The 19,551-nt window shown below is 51.4% G+C and overlaps 1 protein-coding gene and 1 long non-coding RNA gene across 6 annotated transcripts in view; one reads left to right on the top strand and one right to left on the bottom strand.

Moving 5' to 3' along the window:
* Positions 1-19,551, bottom strand: part of LOC135425488 (uncharacterized) — a 99,309-nt gene that overhangs the window by 44,056 nt on the left and 35,702 nt on the right. The gene's annotated exons all lie outside the window — the stretch shown is intronic.
* Positions 9,447-19,551, top strand: part of DTX2 (deltex E3 ubiquitin ligase 2) — a 34,598-nt gene continuing 24,493 nt past the window's right edge. For 3 of the 5 annotated variants that reach the window (XM_064677798.1, XM_064677797.1, XM_064677796.1), the window contains exons 1-3: positions 9,447-9,527; positions 14,307-14,689; positions 18,639-19,224. In XM_064677798.1, coding sequence (XP_064533868.1) covers positions 14,383-14,689; positions 18,639-19,224 — 893 coding nt within the window. In that variant the 5' untranslated portion in view covers positions 9,447-9,527; positions 14,307-14,382. The other 2 variants (XM_064677799.1, XM_064677795.1) reach the window with 2 other exon arrangements.

Below are 19,551 nucleotides of genomic sequence, written 5' to 3'. Positions count from 1 at the left end.
CCCGGCCAAACCCCGGCATCGCGTCCTGCTCGCAGGGACGTTGTCATCGCCGGCCACTTTTGTGCCGGAGCCAGCGCGTTCCTGCTCTCTGGAAGGGTGGCAGCGGGCTTTAACCACTGCGGTGCTGTGCCACGGCCGACCCCAGAGAGGGAAAACCTGATTTGCCTTCTCTGTCCATTATTCTTCCACCTGCTTCTCCATCCTCACCCCAATGCTCAGGGTTCAGCTACGAACAGAACCCCCTTCCTTGCACCCAGGGATGTTGAGGCCCTTTCAGAATGTCTATAGATTGAAAACTGCTTTTAAGCCATAATTAGTCATTGTGGCACTGCAGCAAAGCAAAACATCCCTTTTAACATTGCCCAGAGAAGCTGTGGCTGCCCCATCCCTGGAAGTCTCCAAGGCCTCACTGGATGGGGCTTGGAGCAACCTGGGCTAGTGGAAGGTGTCCCTGCCCATGGCAGGGTGGAACGAGATGAGCTTTAAGGTCCCTTCCAACCCAAACCCCTCTGTGATTCTGTGAGGATTCTATGATTTAAAGGGTTGCTGAATGTGGGTTTCTGGAAGTCCCTTCAAACTGAGGTCCTGCAAGCTGTCAGGTGTCCTGTAAAAGCACTTCCCATCATGGACCCTATGGAAGGAGCAGCAAACCCCACATCACCCCCATCCTGCACAAGCACTGCCCACTGTGGCTGCTGCAAAACTCCCAGGGGAAGACCAGGGCTCCAATGTGGGGCACAGAAAGTCCCTGCTTTCACCCCAAATAACTCACCACAGCAGACACACTGTCCCCCACCAGCATTTTGCCCACAATGAAAACTCCCTCCTCCCAGCTGGACATGAGACCGCAGAGGTCCTTCAGTCCCCTTTGGTTCCTTCTGTACCCCTTGGCCACAGCTGGAATGAGCCCCTGCTCTCTATTTGTCACTTCTCCTACTTTTTAATATTCATGTAACTTCAGGAGAAATCACAGTCTTTCATCCACCACCACCCCACCAGATCATTATTTGTAATTACCACCGGACCTAAAAAAAAGCATCATAAATCCACATACCTGTTTGATAATTTCTCTCCAGTATAAAAGAGGGTATATCAAATCCCAGAAATATCTATTCTCTTTTGAAATAAAGGAAAAAGCTGGCTAGTTATAAAAAAAATTAAAAATAATGGTTGAAATTAATATTCCCAGTAAGAGGTGATGGGGATAAGGCAGGAATTTTTTTTTTTTAGGTGAGATCTTGTTTAAAAAAATTAAAAAAATAATAAAAGGAGAAGAAAAAGGATCTCATCCATCAACAGAACAGCTCCAGCCCGTCATCTCTTTGCACCTTTGGGGTGGCTGCTGCTGGGTTACAGCGGGATGGCAGCCCTGCATCCCATCCTGGGGCAGGTCATTCCAAAAGCAAAGGAGAAAGAGAGGGAGGAGGAGGGGGAAGAAGAGGAAGAAGAAGGAGAGAGAAGGAAAGAGAGGGAAGACCGCTAAGGAGACATGGCGGGGAGGGAATGGCTCGGGTTTCAGGGAGGCAGGCAGGGACACATCCTTAAATTGGGTGCTGGCAGAGCCTGGGTTACGCCTCAGGGGAAGGGAGAAGCTTTTTCAGAGGATTTGGGCTTTTCAGCTCCTTCCCACCTCCCTCCTCAGCTGTCTGAGTGCCCACCTGGAGAGGAAGTCAGCAACAACCATCTGGCTGGAAATATTTCTGTCGATGCCTGAGCCAGCACTGGGATGCAACAGGAGGGGACAGTCCCAACATCTTGCCCCTCCTGAGGGATTTGGGAACCTGCTCCTCAGACAAACCATGGTCCTCCCTGCCTGTTCCTGGGCAAGAAGCTAGTTTTAGAGGTCCTTTTTTTCAGGATTTTTCCTGCCTGGCCATCCAAGGCAGCTCTGCTGAGGACGTTAGAGGGACCTGCCACGTCCTTGTTCTCTTAGCCTGCAGTGAAGGATGTCCTGTGCTGGAAACCTTTCCCATCCACCTCCACCACCTCCTGCTCTACACATTCATGTTGTCTCCTTCAGCTGCCAACTGGGGCATCTCTTTGTTTTAAAAGGAATTGTGTGCATTTGATAATTTCTAACCATTATAGCCTTTTAACCATTTTAACCATCATTGCAAGTAAAAGTCGAGTAATGTGAGAGTTTGGGGTCTCAATAGGCTTGAGAATCATGGAGAAAGAACCTCCAAACATATTGGGTTTTCCAGTCTCATGAAATCTTAAGCTTCCCAGCAATTTTAGGAGCCTGGTGTGATTTTGGCTTCGAACAAGTTGATCTTATGAGCTACAGGATTCACTCTCACAGGAGGCAGCATTTGCCTCGTGGCTCTTGCTGCTGGATTGTTTACTCATTCCTACACAAAGGCAGACCCTTAAATGCCCTAAAATGCCTGTGTTTCATGTTTTAAGTCCTCACAAAGCCAGCTCTGGCTACAGCTGTCGCCAACTGCTTCTGCCATTACCTTCTTGTAGGGATTCAGTAATTAGCAATTAGGCATTTTTATTCCCCAGTAGCAGCAAAGTTCTAATTAACCAGATCATGAGTGAAAGTTTCAAAGGTGCCTTTTAAGTCTGTTTTGCCTAAACTTTGATAAACTCCCCACTGTCCTGGCTGTCTGCCAGGCCCATGGACTGGGAATTGTCAACTCCAGCATCGATCCACATCCAGGCTTTGGGGACCAGGAGTGTAAGCTGCCCTAATGTGGGCATGCAGGGATAAGGTCAACAGCCTGAAGATGCCTTCCACCCTGCCCAGAATTTCTCTGGCCATTTGAGCACCATCTCAGATGTTTTCCATGTCTGCATCCTTCCTGCATGTGCTCTGAGTGGCTTGGCAGTATCAGGCTGTGGGATTATGCTGCTCCGAGGAAAAGAAAACACAGCCAGCCTTATTCGAGGAGCAGCCACAACACAAGAAAGGCTAATTATAAAATTCCACAGGACGGCAAGGCTGTTCTCTTGTGTGCTGGAGAAAAAAGCTCTTTTTGTGCTTCGTGATGGTCCTGCTGCCTACTCAGGCAGGGACACTCAGAGACATCAGTGATGCTCACAGGAGAGTGGCTTATGGAGGGTTCAGGGCCATCCCCACATCCACTCAGCATCTGCCATGTGCCACGAGCAGCACCTACCACAGCTTCCTATGGCAGCAGGTGGCATTTCCAGCAGATCTGTTTTCTGGCAGCAGCTCGGTCATGGGTGGAAGCTGGGCAAAACAAGTGGCTCACAAATCTGCAGAAAACACAGAGCCTCCAAAAATATAGTAATGATAATATAAACAGATTTTCCTTTTCAACTAGCCAGGAAACTACAGAGAGGAGAGACAAACTCGTTTGTGTGTCCTAATGCCATGGCCAGGAATTGTTTTGGGGGTGTAAAGAAGAACCCGGTGCCATACAAAAAAGCCATAAGCTGAAACAAAAGGCATCTCCTTGCTGTCAGGATGGAAGGATGGGGCTGAGCTGATCCTCAGGACACCAGTTGCTGTTGTGAGCCATTAGCTGGCTTATAATGAATGACAGGATTCCCCTGCTGATTGCTGAGCTAAATCACGGTGTACTTAGGGGTTTCCTGCTGCTGCCTGAGCTTTGGGGAGCAGCAGCACGAAGGATGCTGCACCTGCAATGGGATGAGCCACCCCTCCTTCCCCTGTTCCTCCTGCTGCTCCGGAGCACGAGCAGCAGATGGGATCCTGTGATGTGGGGGCCCAGGAGAGGAGCTCTCACCCCCAAACCCATCTGTGTCCAGCAGCCTTAGGAGAAGGGAAAGGTGTAAATGCAGCACAAGAGCATTTTGGTTTCCTGTCCTCAGTGCAGCAGGAGCTGTGCTCCTAACACACCTCTATGCTAATTTTAAGGTATCTTCTGGCGGTTTATAAGTCCTGAAGTAAAGGCAGGGCTGAGGAAAGGGCGGTGGCAGCCCCCAGCATTGCACTCAGCTGCAGCAAGCTGGAGCTGCGGGAGAGGTACCCATCCCCTCCCCAGACAAAATCACCTTTGTTCCTCCCCGTAATCTGCTTCCTGCCCAACGTGCTGCAGAAACCACCTCAGCCAGGTGAGAAAGAGCAGCCCAAGGACGCAGTGCTGACAGGAGGCTCTCCAGAGGGCAGCTGACCCACGCCGTGGGCTCCAGCCGGCATCCAGAGCTGTGGAGGAGCAGGCACGGATCACAGCGGGGAAGAGGGGATGGGAAACGGGCAGCTGGGTCCTCTCCATCACCCACGCTGGTCACAGCAAGGGCACTCGCTGTGAGAATGAGCTTTAGAGTCTGTCTGTAACTCCCTGCCTTTTCTGGGTGTCATTATCTCCATGGGGTGAAACCTCACCCTGCACTGGACTCCTGGCAGTGGGATCCACTGGAACAGCAGCCATATATATGTATATGTGTGTGTGTACATATATATATGAGTGTGTGTGTATTTATATGTGTAGGTATATATTTATGTACATATACGAGGCGTCCAGCGGGACCAGCACTTGCTGGCTTCTCTGCCAGCCCTGGGGAATCCAGGCATCCCGCTTCTGCTGCAGCATCGCTGTTGTGAGATGGGTGTGCTGCAGCCTCAGTGCTTTTAAACACACCCCTGAGAGCCCAGACCACGCCCAAGTGTGCGGCTGGGAAGTGGTGACCTGTCTGGGGACACGCAGGCTGACAAGGCAGTCGGGGTGGACATCGCTGCCTGCTGGGGCAGGGACCTGTGTGGAGACGCCGTGTCCGAGCCTGACACTCCAGGGAATAGCTTGGGTTGGAAGGGACCATTAGAGGTTTATTTAGTTCCGGGAATGCTCCGGAGCGATGGATCACCTCGTCGGCTGCCAGGCGGCTGAACGTTCACTAGGTGGCAACCAGCTTCAGGGAGAGGCGCTTGCGGCAGCCGGGAGGGGTGTTTGGTTTGGTCAGGGAGAGCAAAGCTCCACTGGGAAGCCCCAGGGACCCGCCAGTGCGGTGGGCACAGCAGGCAGAAGGCAAAGCAAGACCAGTCCTGTCCATAATTAACATTAATGGCGAGGGGAGGGTGGCCAGAGCAGAGGAGACGCACTCAATCCAGAGGACCGGGCTCCAGAGTTTCCTGGCTGGATTTAGCAAAGGCAGGGAGGAAGCTGTGACTGCCCCATCCCTGGAAGTGTTCAAGGCCAGGATGGACAGGGCTTGGAGCAACCTGGGATAGTGAAAGGTGTCCCTGCCCATGGCAGGGGGGGGAAGGAGATGAGCTTTAAGTTCCCTCCCAACCCAAACCATTCATGATTCCATGATTTCCCTGGAGAAGGCAGGCAGAGGGGAATAGAGCGTTTAGCTGAGTTCATGAGGCATCTTCCACCACCAGCAGGGATGAGGAACATGTCCCCTTCAGTAGGTAAATCCCAGGTGTTGGAGAGCAAGGTCACCCAGCAAGAGTGGGATGCCCACACCACATCCATCCCTGCTTTTTCTAATCACTCCCCGACAAGAACCAGCAGCAGCTGCTGCAGAGGAAAATGAAACAAAATTTCACCTATTATCCTCTGCCTGCAGAGGAATTTCTTCCTAATTCCTGTCACTTTGGGTTTGTCTGCTCAGGGAAATTAATCTGAAATCGAGTGGGCTGTGAATTCAAAGTGCTGCAGCAATCCCAGCAGAGCTTGGACAGGCTGTTTCCTAAGTGGCCAGGCTATTCCCCAGAGCACCAGCCTAAGCCTGGCAATTTAACAGAGCCCCAAGCATCAGGTTTTATAGACATTAGTGTAGGACCTTGAGTCAAAACCACCTGAGATGGAGCAGCCATGGAGAAATTAATTCAACAGCCTTCCAGCCCTGCTGCAAGAAAAGAAACAGGAGGAAGGCAAATATTTGACTGATTACCCCAGTGTGTGGATGGATCAGACAGGAGTTGATCCCATGTTGGAGGACTCCCTGCTTTGCATACTGATTTGGGGAGCATGCAGAGAAGGGTGTGGGAAAGAAGAACATGGGAAATAAGGGATAAAACTGGGAAAAAAATCTGTAAGGGACTGTGTTAAAATCTGTGGATCATTAGGGTAAAAATAATATAAAATATAATATCCAGTATTTTAGCAGGCAGTCAGGACTTTGAGGTCTGCATCCCTGTAAAAACAGGGTCCTTAGGGAGAGCAGGACACCGAGTTTCACATCCAAGCTCAGAGAGCATCTTCGCAGAAGTTGTTCTTCACGCAGAACGGTTGGAGGAATTTGTGCAGTGGGGTCTGACAGGTTCAACTGGTCACCAGACCCCAGATTCCTGTTGTACGTGGTGCCTGAGCCCTGCTAACCCCTTTCAGGTTGTTGGACCATCCTAGCACACAGGACAAGTGAGGGAGAGGTGTGGGAAAAGGGTGAAAGGGTGACTGAGGGAGACTTGTGTGAGATGAGGTACCTCAGCCATCCGTCATGCCTGGCAGAACCTTCCAGGGACCTTGATGCAAGATCAGGTCATGAATCCCTGCTCAAAAAATAAAAATTAAAATAAATCCAATGCACTTCTAGACTATTCACACAGCTCAGCCAGTGCCTGGCTGGTTTACCCCCATGGGTACAGCCCTTCCCTTCTCCCAGGAGCTGCACCCAGCGCACGTCTGCTCTCCCCCACCCTGCAGCCCTTATCTGTAGCACCCTTCAGCCCTGGAGCATTGCCCAGAGACCTCGCCCAGCCTCCCTCACCAGCCAGGACTCCTCACTTGGAGCATCCCTTCATCTCCCAGCCCTGCCACGCAGTTCTGCCAGACTCGATAGAATCCCTTCTTCACCATCCTCGATTCTCCCTGAAACCTTTTCCTATTTAGGACCAGAGGATATTTGACACCTCTGCAGCCATGCAACCACGTGGATCACATAGTCTGCTCCCAGCACGGCTTTATAAAACATTCTTATCTATTTTTCAGGAAAAAAACCCTTGCATTGCTCTCCAGTTACCAATTACAGCCGTAGGAGACAGGAATCCTGAGCACCTGAGTTGTAAATGTGAATCTTATTGTTTAAGCAGACACATTACGAGCAGGCTATCAATCACTTCTGGCAATTATTAGTTCTTTGTGAGTATTTTGAACTCAAGTATGTGACAGTCTCATCCATCCTGGAACAGAGAAATCCATTTACATACAAGGCTGATCTGGGGGGATGCAGCTTCAGAGGGTTTTCATCGAAGCTGTTGTGGTTATGTGCTTGGTGCTGTACATTTTTGGCAGAAAACCAATCTTATATAAGCTCTGTAAAGAAAATTCTTATGTGTTTAACCCTGGTAGAAGAGTTTTAGAAGATGTCTCCATTTCTACAGCATAAAGTGGTTCTATATGTTATTTTTGCTGTAACTATTCAATCCAAGAATAATGTCCTTTATTTTGTAAGCCTTTGGGAGCAGATGTATCATGTCATGGGTGAATCAGTGTTGCTGGGTGTAAAGTCCGTGGAGGTTTAAAGTCACTTGATAAGGACTGGTGAATGCTTCCTGGTTTTGAAAGAATTAGGATGATCTTAAGGGTTTTTACTGACCTAAATGATTCTATGGTTCTATGATCATTGCTGACAATGTCTCAGTGGGATTTTGACTTCTGCATCCATCGAGGGAAAAATCTAGGTGGTGTCTGACCTACCTCTAACAGAGTATGAAGTGATCCAGCTCTCTGCAAGGTGCTCCAGGATTAAAGGAATCCCTAAATAAATACATATTTTGGAAGGTGCAGCAGGTGGGAGGAAGCAGCGCTCTATTGTTGGAGAGATCTGCACACACAGGGTTGTGTTTAACCACCCTCATCCCTGCTCATACAAGGAACAGGCATCTCCAGGGCTTTGTTTTGGATTTGCATAGATGTAAGTGAAATCCTCAGGGCTGTACTGAGTAGCTGATTGATCCAGGATAGATCTGGCTTTGGTGATCACATCCCCACAGGACGGGGTAGCGTGGAGAAAGCAGCTCCCACAGCATCCAGTTAAACTGCGTTAGAGGCTGCACTGTTATGCACCACATGCACCCCATCACACACTATCACACACATGGTCACACTCACACGTTGTTGCACACTCAGGGTACCACACTCACACAGAGCATCTCACACACCCAGTATTACACATGCTCACATGGACGGTATCACACTCACACCCAACATCACACTCCTGCATGGCTACTGTCAGACACACTCACACCACCCCCACACCACACACGTCACACTCACACACATGATCACTCACACACATGATCACACACTATGACACACACTGTTTCACTCAAACACATTAACATACACACATGATCACACTCTCACTCTCACACACTTTCACTCACACATATTATCGCACACACTATTTCACACACACATTTACACACCCACAATCACACGCTCACTATCACACACTGTTACACGCACATTATCACATACAGTAACACACTATTTTACACACACTATCACACTCACATTATCACACACTATCACACACACAATCACACACACTCACTATCACACACAATCACACTCTCACTAGCACACACAATCACACACACTCAGTATCACACGCTATCACACACACAATCACATACTCACTATCACACACACAATCACACTATCACACACACACAATCACACTCTCATTATCACACACACACACTATCACACACACACTATCACACACACACTATCACACACTATCACACACTATCACGCACTATCACGCACACACTATCACACACACTATCACACACACACACTATCACACACACACACTATCACACACACACTATCACACACACTATCACACACACTATCACACACACACTATCACACACACTATCACACACACTATCACACACACACTATCACACACACTATCACACACACTATCACACACACACTATCACACACAATCTCACACACACACACACTATCACGCACACACAATCACACACACACACACTATCACACACTATCACACACACACTATCACACACACACACTATCACACACACACACTATCACACACACACACTATCACACACACACACTATCACACACACTATCACACACACTATCACACACACTATCACACTATCACACACACTATCACACACACTATCACACACACTATCACACACACACTATCACACACACACTATCACACACACACACACACACACACACACACACACACACACACACTATCACACACACACACACACACACACACACACACACACAATCACACACACACACACACACACTATCACACACACACACACACACACACACACACACAATCACACACACACACACACACACTATCACACACACACACACACACACACACACACACAATCACACACACACACACACACACTCTCACACTATCACACACACACACACACACACACACTCTCACTCACTATTCCACCCCTCCGCTGTCACTCACGCGCCTCCACCAATCATGTCCCTCTCTCTCCCGGCCCCGCCCCCCTGAGCCCCGCCCACTCACACGCCCCCCGGCGGCCGCGCGGGCGCACGCGCGGAACCTGGGGGAGCGCGCACCGGGAGCGGCGGCGGGGCCCGAGCGGGGTGAGGGACTGGGGGGACGGGACCGAGCGGGTGAGGGGACGAGGGCGGCCGGGCAGCGCTCTGGGCTGGGCTGGGCTGGACTGGGCAGGGCAGAGCTCTGGGCTGGGCTGGGCACCGCGGGACGGGCACCCCCGGGCGGGCACCCCCGGGCGGGCACCCCCTTCCCTGCGCCGCTCCACCCGGGCCGCCCGTGAGGGGCCTCCCCGGGCCGTTGCGGCCGCCCTGGGCCCGTCCCGTCCTGCCCGGGCCGTTCGGAGCGGGGCACGGCCGGCAGCGGGGCCTTCCCCGCGGCTCCCCTCGCCCCGGCCGCGGCCCCTCCGCCGCTGCCGGGGCGGGCGGTGCCGCCCGGCCCCCGAGTGGCCCGGGACGGGCCCGTGACAGCGGGGAGGGCCGGTCGGAGCCGGGGGGGGTTGCGGTGGGTGTGCCGGTGCTGCCGAGGGCCCCGGGCCCGGGGGAGGCTCCCGAGGGGTGGGCGGGCGGCCCCTGCCACCGGCTCCCCGAGGCAGGACCTGCCTCGGCCCTTCCCGGCGCTTCCGGAGCTCCCTCTGCGAGCCGAAGCCCTTGGGGAGTTGGAGGAGCTCTCCAGGTCGTGCCAGGTTCGCACCTGGCCAGTCAACGGTCTGGCCTCAGATAAATAACGCGCCTTCGGTGCCCGGAAGGACCCTGGAGCGGGAGGGTTGGACACGGGGTTTGTTTGGTGTTGATCCCATGCTCAGGTGTACCTTCTCTCCTCTCGCTGAGACAAGCAGACGCTTTGTTTCCGCCTCAGTTGCCGTCTCTGTTTTCCCCTCTCTGAGGGGAACTCTCTTGGAGCTTGTTTTGGGTGGAAGCAGTCCAGGTTTGGAGCAGCCGAGTTTGTTTCTTCTTTCAGTTGTCAGCCCAGCCACCTTGTGCCGAGTGGATCAGCAGAGGCTGGCAGAGGGCAGGACTGATCAATTTGTGCTGGGAGTTATTGCTGTGATCCCCTCTCTGCTGCCGTGCTCTGTTCTTGCTCTTTGGTTGCTGCTGATCGGAGCCGGGTGCTCGTGTATGGAAACGTTTGTTTGGGTAGGAGTTACCTGGCAAGAGCTTCCAGCCCTGTTGCATCACTGTATTCACAGCTCGGGTTGTGCTGCACCCAGAAGTGCAGCTCAGCTGGTGTGAGGGGCTGTGGGGGCTCTGGCTGGTGGTTTGGGGTCAGAGGGGCACGGGGCACATGTGAAGCTGCTCCAGTCGTGCACCCTGCACAGGGTTACGTCTTATTGCGGTCCTGTGGCCTCCTTGTGCTTTATGTGCTCCTCTAATCCCCGTGTAATCTCTTCCCGTGGGATCTTTGTTGCCCTCCCAGTCCTGTCTCTCAAAATGGTGTTAACAAATCCCTCCTGGGCACCCTCCTTTCTGAGCAACCCGCTGAAAAGTCTCAATTCTACCAATCTGGTGATTTTTATTTTTAATTCAGCCCAGCTCAAGGGCTCCTGAGGCTCCTTTTCATTTCCAGGTACAAGCTCACATTTCATTTAAACTTTTATCAGCGCTGGCAATTTCAGTTCAGAAACTTAAAAAAGGATTTGGCATTTTTAGAAATCATTCTCAGACCCATGAATTTTAAGATCCTACATTTAAAGCAAAAGAAAAATCTGCTTTCTGGAAGTAGAACAGAATTAAACACGGCTTTCAAAGGCTTTAATTCCCTTTCCCTTGCTTTCTCACCACCATTTGCTGGAGTTTGAGGAGCAGGGAGTGAAGCTGTTGGGAAACACAGCTGAAATGCGCCCAGTTCTTTTCCTGTCCAAGTCCCCGATTAAAGCCATGTGGGCAAATGTTTCAGAGGTTGTGCTGGGTGTAAAGTTCCCACCAAACAAATCCAAGCTCAAGCTCCGAGCCCACGTTACAAATTACTTCTGAAGTGAAGGGCAGCTGGCTGGAATATTTAAGTTTGCACAGGGTTTTGTTTTCACTTGGGGCAAGTTGGGCTGTAGGATTTCTGACTGGTGCCAGGACTGTTTGCTAAATAAACAGAGCTTTTAGGGTTGGCGTGAATTTCGGCTTTTCAAGGCATTTTTAAAGGTCAAGGTGAAGTGTTCTAGTCCGTGGGATTTTAGCAAAGATGTGAGGTGAGATGTGTAACACATCCCAAACCACATCTTGCTCTGCCTCAAACCCTTTCTGCCACGGAGTAATGCACAGGGCAGCCCAAGGGGGTGGTCTGAAAGCTGTATGAGCAGCTCCAGTATTGAATTTCTCAACTTCTGATATCTGCGTGCTCCCGAATTCTCAGGGAGGACTCAGGAACTGCAACTTCAGGCCTTTTCTTTCCCTTGTTTGCCTTAACTCTGGGACTCATGTAATTTTGGCTTACTGAGGCTCTCCCGCATTCCTCGCTTCCCAGTCCGTGCAAACAGCTGCTGGCTCAAGCAGCGTTCAGTGAGAACTGGCAGGAGGCTGAAATACGCCCCTCGCTCCTCCTCTGGACCAGCAGTCCCAGCGCAGGAAATATTTTTCCATCCTGATGGGGAAGTGAATGTCGGAGCACGCGACGCTCACGTGCAGCCGGTCCGGGTACCCCCGCGTGTGGTCCAGCATTCACAGCATCGCTGCCATCCCAGGGTCGAGCAACAGGCTGTTGGCACTCAGCTGTTATCCCAGTGTTATCCCCGTGGCACAGGGAGGAGGTGATTTTTTTTTTTCTGGGATGTTTTCTTGTTTCCATTTCCTGCTGCTGTGTTTCAGAAGTGAAAGGAAAACGAATCGCTGACTCCCTCCTCATGGCCTCCCTCTGCTTTGCCTGTGGCTGCAGGGTGTGCTGATGAATATTGGGCAGCAACTTTGGGGGGAAGAAAAGGTGTTTGTTCTGTATTTGGGGTTCAGGTGGGTGGGACAGAAAATCCTGCAGCCTGGCTTTGCCTCACTCTGGTCCGAGCTGAGAACAGACATGCTGGTGGTCCCTGAGGTGGAGAAGTGTTGGTGTGAAACCTGCCATAAAAAGAAGTGACAGAGGCAGGTGTTGGGTTTGATACCTTAAGCCTTAATTTGCTGGTTTGAGCAGTAAAATAGCTGTCTTTGGTGTGTTGGGGGAGAATGGATTACAAGGAAAAGATTGGTAGCAGAGACCAGGGCTGGGTCTTGGTGATCCGGAGCGCTTTGTCACCAGCACCAGTTGAGCTGGGGGTGTGGTGTAAAAATCTCTGAGCAGCTCATGAACTAATTTACACTGAATTCCTGGAGAAAGTGTTGCTTTCCCCTTATAAATGCAGACGTGTGGGTGTGTCTGTTCTGCGCTCGCTCTTCTTCTGTGTCTTTTTTGAGCCAACAAGCCACACGGGCATGATGGATGGGACGCTCCACGGAGCGTGGGATCTTCTCCCATCCGGCAGGGATGTCATTCTCTGTGCAGATGGCATCCTCCAGTGGAAGCCACCCACTGCTGCTCTGCCTCTTGGGAGACCTGAACTTTTCCATTTGGTGGGAAGGAAGCTCACAGCTCCCTGCTGACTGCAGGGAGTTAAGCGAGCAATCAGTGACGTGAGACCTGAGGAGGGAGAAGGCGACTTTATTTTAAAACAAAATGAATTTCACTCATTCACAGCCATATCCACCTACACACGAGCACCAATGTGAGGATCTCCAAGTGGCTGTCCATCACTTGGACAGATGTGTGTCCAGATGGTCTAGACAGGATTCCTTGGAATGACACAATGGACAAGGAATGCCAAATATCAGACCTCTGGTGTCTTTTAGGCAGCTTGGTGACCATGTGCCGGCTTGGGTCTCTGCTTTTTTACATCCCTTGGGGGCTAAGAGTGATGATCTCTTGTTGTTGGAATTTGTTTACTGGCCTTTATGTCTTTCTCTGGATGTCTTGGGGCTGCTATCACATTCTCTATTCTTTCCCAAATCATATCTTAAGGGCTTGAGTCTCTGGCTTGAGTCTTTGATGCAGATTGTCCCTTGTTTCAAGAGTTCCTTGTTTTCCAACCTGAGAAGCTGCAGCTTTGATCTTGAGGACCTGCTAAATCACTGCCCTCAACACAGACTGCCCTCAGCACCCTGTGTTCCTCCTGGTGTTCCTGTACTCCTTCCCATCCACTTTTTACTGGGATCACACTCAACTATAAAAGTGTATGTGCTGTGATTTGCAAACTGTGCATGGAGGATTGTCTCCTGGCTTTGTGTGCACATACAGTGCTACACAGAAAGAGTCATGGGACATATCCTGGATCAAAGCTGAGTGGTCAGAAGCCTGAATGGAGCTGATGGTGTAGCCCTGGAGCTCAGATCAGTGAGAAGAGTATGGGAACCACTTGTGTAACCGAGTCATTCCTGTGCACAAGTGTTTGAGGAGCATTTGGCAGCTCAAGTCAAGGTGGTCAGAGCACAACACTGCCAGGAGCAGTGCTGAGCATGGATGGGGAAGGGGGTGGAGTGCCCTCTTGCCTTGGCACATTCCTGGCTAGTGAGTGTCTGTGTGAACTCAGTCAGGCCTTACAGGTCTCCCTGACATGATCAGCAGTGGCTCAGGGGGTGGTTTGATACAGATCTGTGGTGACTCGGGTGGTGTTTGGTGCCACAAAATGAGAAAGAGGAGTTGCCAGCATTGGCAGGGAGTGGGTGGTGGTGCCTCACTCACCCTCAGCCAAAGGGTTTTGGGGCCAATCTGCTGCTCTGTATTCTCCTAAAGGCATCCTCTGTCAAAGTCGGAGCTTGTTTTCCTCTCAAATGGCTTGTGTGGTTTGGATGGAGGATGGGGGGATTTGGGACATCATTCTCAGCTCCATGTGCTCTCTTTGTTTCTCGCTGCAGGTCCTCAGGAGAAAATGGTGTAAGGCCAGCCAGCGCAGCTGCCACTTCCAGTCGTGCCCAGACCTCAGGGAGGAACATGGCAGCAGCTCAGGGAGCGGGAAGCAGTTCAGCCGGGCCATCCGGACTCCCCGGTTCTGCCCCGGGGCACAGCAGCAACTCCACGATGGTGGCGGTGTGGGAATGGCAGGATGAATTTGGCAGGTGGAGGCCGTACCGAGGGAACGTCTGCAGCTACATTGAGCAGGTTATTCAGGCCTCTCAGCAGAAGGGCCGACGTTCGGGGTCGGGGCTTGTCAGCAGCATCCCTTTGGGACGTGCGGATCCCGTCCTGGCTCCCTACGTCATCGACATTCCGAGCCTGACGCAGTTCCGGCAGGATACAGGTAAGGGAGCTTCCCTGCCCACGCTGGGGTTTTGCTTGTGTGCTCGGGGATAAGGGGGCCTCCTTCTGTGTGGGACAGCCCTACAAAGCTGTGCTGTCTGCTGCCATGCTGGGCAGTTCTTTGAGGGATGGCACATCTGCTGCTCTTCTGGTGCTGCCCAGAGTGGGAAAATCTGTGGAGCTGGGTGCAGGCAGCAGGGATCCCTCAAGGAACATCATCATGGGACCCCCAGAGCTCACAGCTCAAGAGCCAGAGCCCTCAGAGCTGGAAACTTCCCCACCCACAACCATTCGAGACCACTTGCGTAAAAAAGGCCTTTTTATGATTCCAACCCTCCTGCTTGAATCCCTTGTTCCCTCTGGAACTGGAGTGCCAGCTGCTTTACCTTGGCATGCTGCCGCACACAAGCTGCTTGTGAGAGCCTGCAGCCCCCACACAACACCGAAATGCTGCAGCAGAATATTCCCTGCACTTGTGCTGTGCGAGCCTGGCTTGCTTCCTTCCAGGGAGGGAGGGATGGGCTTAACAGCAGGATTGAGACCTGATTTTCATCCTCCTCTCTCCTGGGCTCGCTGGGGGTACAGCTCAGAATTTGCCAAGATGACTCCTACCCTCTTTTGCTCCAGATGTGCTGAGCAGCTGGAGCTTAGAAAAGGGGCAGGGATGGAATGCATGCACTTCATCCCTGGAAAATCCAGGGAGATCCCAAATTACACACCCTGAATGAATGGCTGCTTTGGAAAATTCTCCATCCATCAGTTTCCCCTTTGCCAACACCTCTCCCATCACCCCAGGACACAGTCGAGCATCCTCCCCATGCTTTAGAGGGGAGACATGTGCTGGTTTCTTGCCAGTTGAAGCAGTAAATGAGCAATATTTTGAGCCAACTGCACGATCATCCAGTGCTGACAGGAAAGGGAAGTGGTTGGAGCAAATGTGAGCATCACAGCTGCATCCGTGGTTTTATTCTTAGTGACCTTAAGATTAGTTTTTCTAACGGTGTCCTGGGTGAGGTGGGGAGCTTTCTCAGCTGGATGCCTTGGCAGGTGTGCTCAGCGTGGCCTGTTTGAGCACTGAGAAGCCCAGCTGAGGCTGTGGCTTTAAACAGCACAACATGGACCACCAAAGCTTGTACCAGCAGCTGTTTCTTTCCTGTTTTCTCCTGCCAAACTTGTGAAGGAACCTTCCAGCCTTTTGCCCTTCAGCCAGTGCTCCAACATATGGGCAGCAGTTCCAAACTCTTTGGTGAAGATGAGCAGAGAGCCTGTGGGAGGGTGAAAGATGCATCCCAGTGTAAATGGGACATTCTTTTCCGTGAGTGCAGCTGTCTCTCCTTAGAGGTCTTGTATCTCTCTAGAGCCTTGTGAAAGATCTCAGAACATCCACTGAATATTGTCCATTGCAGGGTGGTTCAGAGTTTGTCATGTCTGGGGGACAGTCCAGCACAATTTTGGAAATTATGTTGGCTGGCATGATCTCATCTTTCCTTGGACTAGATCTGAGTTTGAATTGTTAATAACAAAAAGGCTCATTCTGCTCCACAGCTCTCCTGCAGTGCTTCCCACCGATCCAGAGGGATGCTGATCAAAGGGGCCAGGGCTGTGAGCCTCCCTCCACAAATACCTGTGTGCTCTGCAATGTGACTATTGGAAACACTCTCATATCCTCTTTCCGTGGCCCAGTTCTAGGCAAAGCTTTTCCTCTCTGCAGGGCTCTGCCTTAAACATGAACGTTTCCGAGCGAGCCGATAGCTGAACTTTGTCATGGACTGGAGAAAAGAATCTCTGCAGGAAACATCCCCATGAAAAATCTTTAAACAGTGCAAAAAATAGGCTGTTGTATTCTGCTCATTAGCTATTAGACAGATAAATAGGCTCTTCAAAGGAAGCCAGGGAGAATAACAGGAAGCCAGTGTTAACAGGAGCAGCGTCCCCTCCAGCAGGGAATGACAGCTGTGTGGGGGGATGCTGTGGGCAGGATTAGCTGTGGGCTTCAGCTGCTGGTCGAGGCAGATTAGCTAGGATTGAGTGCAAGGAAGCAGCAGGAGTTGTCCTCTGACCACAGCTGTTTGCCCACCCTGGAGAGGAATGCCAGTTTCCCTGCCAGCCTGGGGGAAGGGGAATGTTTTCCAAGTGCGAGGCTTTGGTCTTGTTGTTGACTCCTAAAAGCTGTCCCTGCTGCTGTTTGGGGGTGTTACAAACTCAGGTTGCTTGCAAACTCCTTGAGCCCTCTCTGTGCTGCTTTTATCTTCTGAGCTGCCAGTGGAGCAGTGGCAGCCTTGCTAATCTCCTCTGAGATGTGTCCCACTGGATTTCTGACATCTTGCTTTACCCATGGCAGTCCTCTTTTTCTGGGAGCAAGTTCCTTGCACTCATCTCTAAAAGCAGTGCATGTCTCACCATCTCATTCCCAGCCAGTCTTATCCCCAGTCTTCCTGTTTGGGGGTTCATCTCTGAAGTTACCCAGCTTTTGAGGCCACTGGGTTTGTGTTTCTAAAACTAGGCAGGACTTGCTGGATAGGAGCAGTCATTGCTAGAGTTTGCTTTTAGCTGTTTCATCTGCCTTCCAACTAAGGCACTGATTCCACGCTGGGAAGGTCACCTTGTAGTAGTTTCCACAGTAGCCCAATACTATTGGGTAGAAATAACAGCAGGGTGAGGCAAAGATCCTCAATATCCTCAATCCAACATTCAGCCAGCCAGAGCCTGAACACAGGCAGCAGTTGAGTTTTGGCAGTGTGGAGTCCCACGTGGGCTGTCCTCACTTTTCTTTGGGATGTGCCTGTTGGGAGTGAAGCTTGCCTGCACCCCACAGAGCCACCAGTGATATCCCAGGGCAGTTCCCCTCAGGCTTTAGGTGTAAAGTGCCTGTTTTCACCTGGAGTCCTGGAACATGGTGCCATAACTCTCATGACCTCTTTAGAGGTTTCATTTGGGTTTTTTCCTCTTGGTACTGTTCTTTGAAATTTTCCTGTGTCATAACAACTTGTTGCACCCCTGTTCACTCCCACCTTCCTGCATCCCTAGACTTGCTTGCCCCGTGGCATTTTTGCAGAGGTTGCAGAGCTTTTGTCCTGTTGGGTGACTTCCCTCGCTCTCATTAGGCTGCTGCTTTTTTGCAGAAAGGGATAAAGTACCCAGAACTGAAGTCATCCTGGAGAGCCAGACTTCCAGGGAGTTTGAGCTCCTGCTGTTGCTGTCAAGCAGCCTTGCAAGAGTAGAATGTCTGCTTCCATTTCTCTCCCTTTGTCTGAACAGCTGTTCTCTTCTAGTTACTTCATTGTCTTCTCCTCTCTAGTCTTGCTCTATCTCCCAGCAGTCAGGAGCCTGGAGAAGCTGGCCCTGTCTGTCCCTTTTCCAAAGTCCTTGTCCTTGCCCCTGTGGGACTTCACCCACTCTCCCAAGACCAAAATTGTCTGAACCTCTGTGTAGCAAAGTGGGTGTTCAAGCCCCTTAAGTGCTCCTGCAAAGCACTTCCCGATGCTGTTGTGTCTCTATAGTTACTCTGTTGTCAAGGCTGTGGGAGTTGGGGTTTTTTAAACCAGATCTGTGCCTCAGCCTGATTTTTTTTTTTTTTTTTTTTTTACTTTTTTCCTTTTTAACGTCAGGGAGGCATATGTGATCGCTGGGCCTTTGTGCTCGGGTGTGTCTGCGTCTGCATCCTCCCTCCTTCCCTCCTTTCCCACCCTTCCTCCCAGCAGCTTTTGAACCTGTTGCCAGCCCACAATCAGATTTGGCAGAGGGACAGGGATCTCGAGGGTGTTGCGTTTCTCTGAGCTTCGTGACCAAACCCAGCCCTGTCGGGAGGAGAAGCTCTATTAGTGCCCCTGCTGAGGGAGAGGGGAGGAAGACCACCCTCTTGTAGGCACCACAGATCTGTGCAGAGACAAATCCTCCTTAATTCTCTGCTCTCAGAATGACTGTGTTTATTCCCCTCTCTCCCCACACAGGGACGATGCGGGCTGTCCGCAGGCACGTCTTCCCGGGGGACTCCGCTGCGGGGCAGGGCATCGTCTGGGAATGGCAGAACGACGAAGGCGGGTGGTCCCCGTACGAGATGAACGTCTGCGTGTTCCTGGAGCAAGCCCGTGCCACCAACCACCAGCGAGTAGACCTCGGACCCTTGGGCTACAACTACGAGGTTGACTTTGTGGCTCAAGTCCAGACCAACAAGACCACGAGGTTCCGCCGCAGCGTCCAGAGGCGCTTGGACGCCCCGTACCCGGTGACGACCTCCCCGGCACCCCTTCACACGGGGGTGGGTTGTTCTTGCCAGCAGTGCTGGCCCAACAGCGGGACTGGTCCCATCACCACGCGCTACCGCCACTCCATGATAAACTTTCCCAACTCTTCCACTGCTCACCAGGTTCCCGGTAGGACAGCGTCAGTAAGCTCTTCCAGCGTCGGCTTCGTGCCCTATAACAAACCGACTTTGACTGGAGCAAGGTCAACACCAAGACTCAATGCACAGAGCACCTTGGTTTTGCAGCAGGCTGGGGGCCCCAGCACAGGACTGTCTGCATCTAACGGAGTCAGGTACAGACCCTAATTCACTTCTGTGTGTCCAAGACATCTGCTGTGCTCAGGTCTGCCTTATCTAGGAGACTCTCTGTCCCAGAGGACTTTACAAGGGTTTTCTCCCCAGGAGACAGAGGTTTGTGCCTGTGTATCCAGTGCAGTGGTTGAAAAAGCTTCTCCTCTGCTTTCCACTTCTTTTATTCCTCACTTGAAATATAGTCCCTGTCTACCAGTCTTCCCTGAACCACTGGAGAAATCAGATAGGTTGAGGTTCTGAAGGTTGGAGAAAATTAATAGTGATTGGTGGTATTTCAGGTTAGGCTTTAAAACAACTTTAAGAGGGAC

This window comes from Pseudopipra pipra, chromosome 21 (genome assembly GCF_036250125.1).
Source record: "Pseudopipra pipra isolate bDixPip1 chromosome 21, bDixPip1.hap1, whole genome shotgun sequence".
In the NCBI taxonomy this organism is placed as follows: domain Eukaryota; kingdom Metazoa; phylum Chordata; class Aves; order Passeriformes; family Pipridae; genus Pseudopipra; species Pseudopipra pipra.
This window is presented reverse-complemented; position numbering and strand designations above follow the sequence as displayed.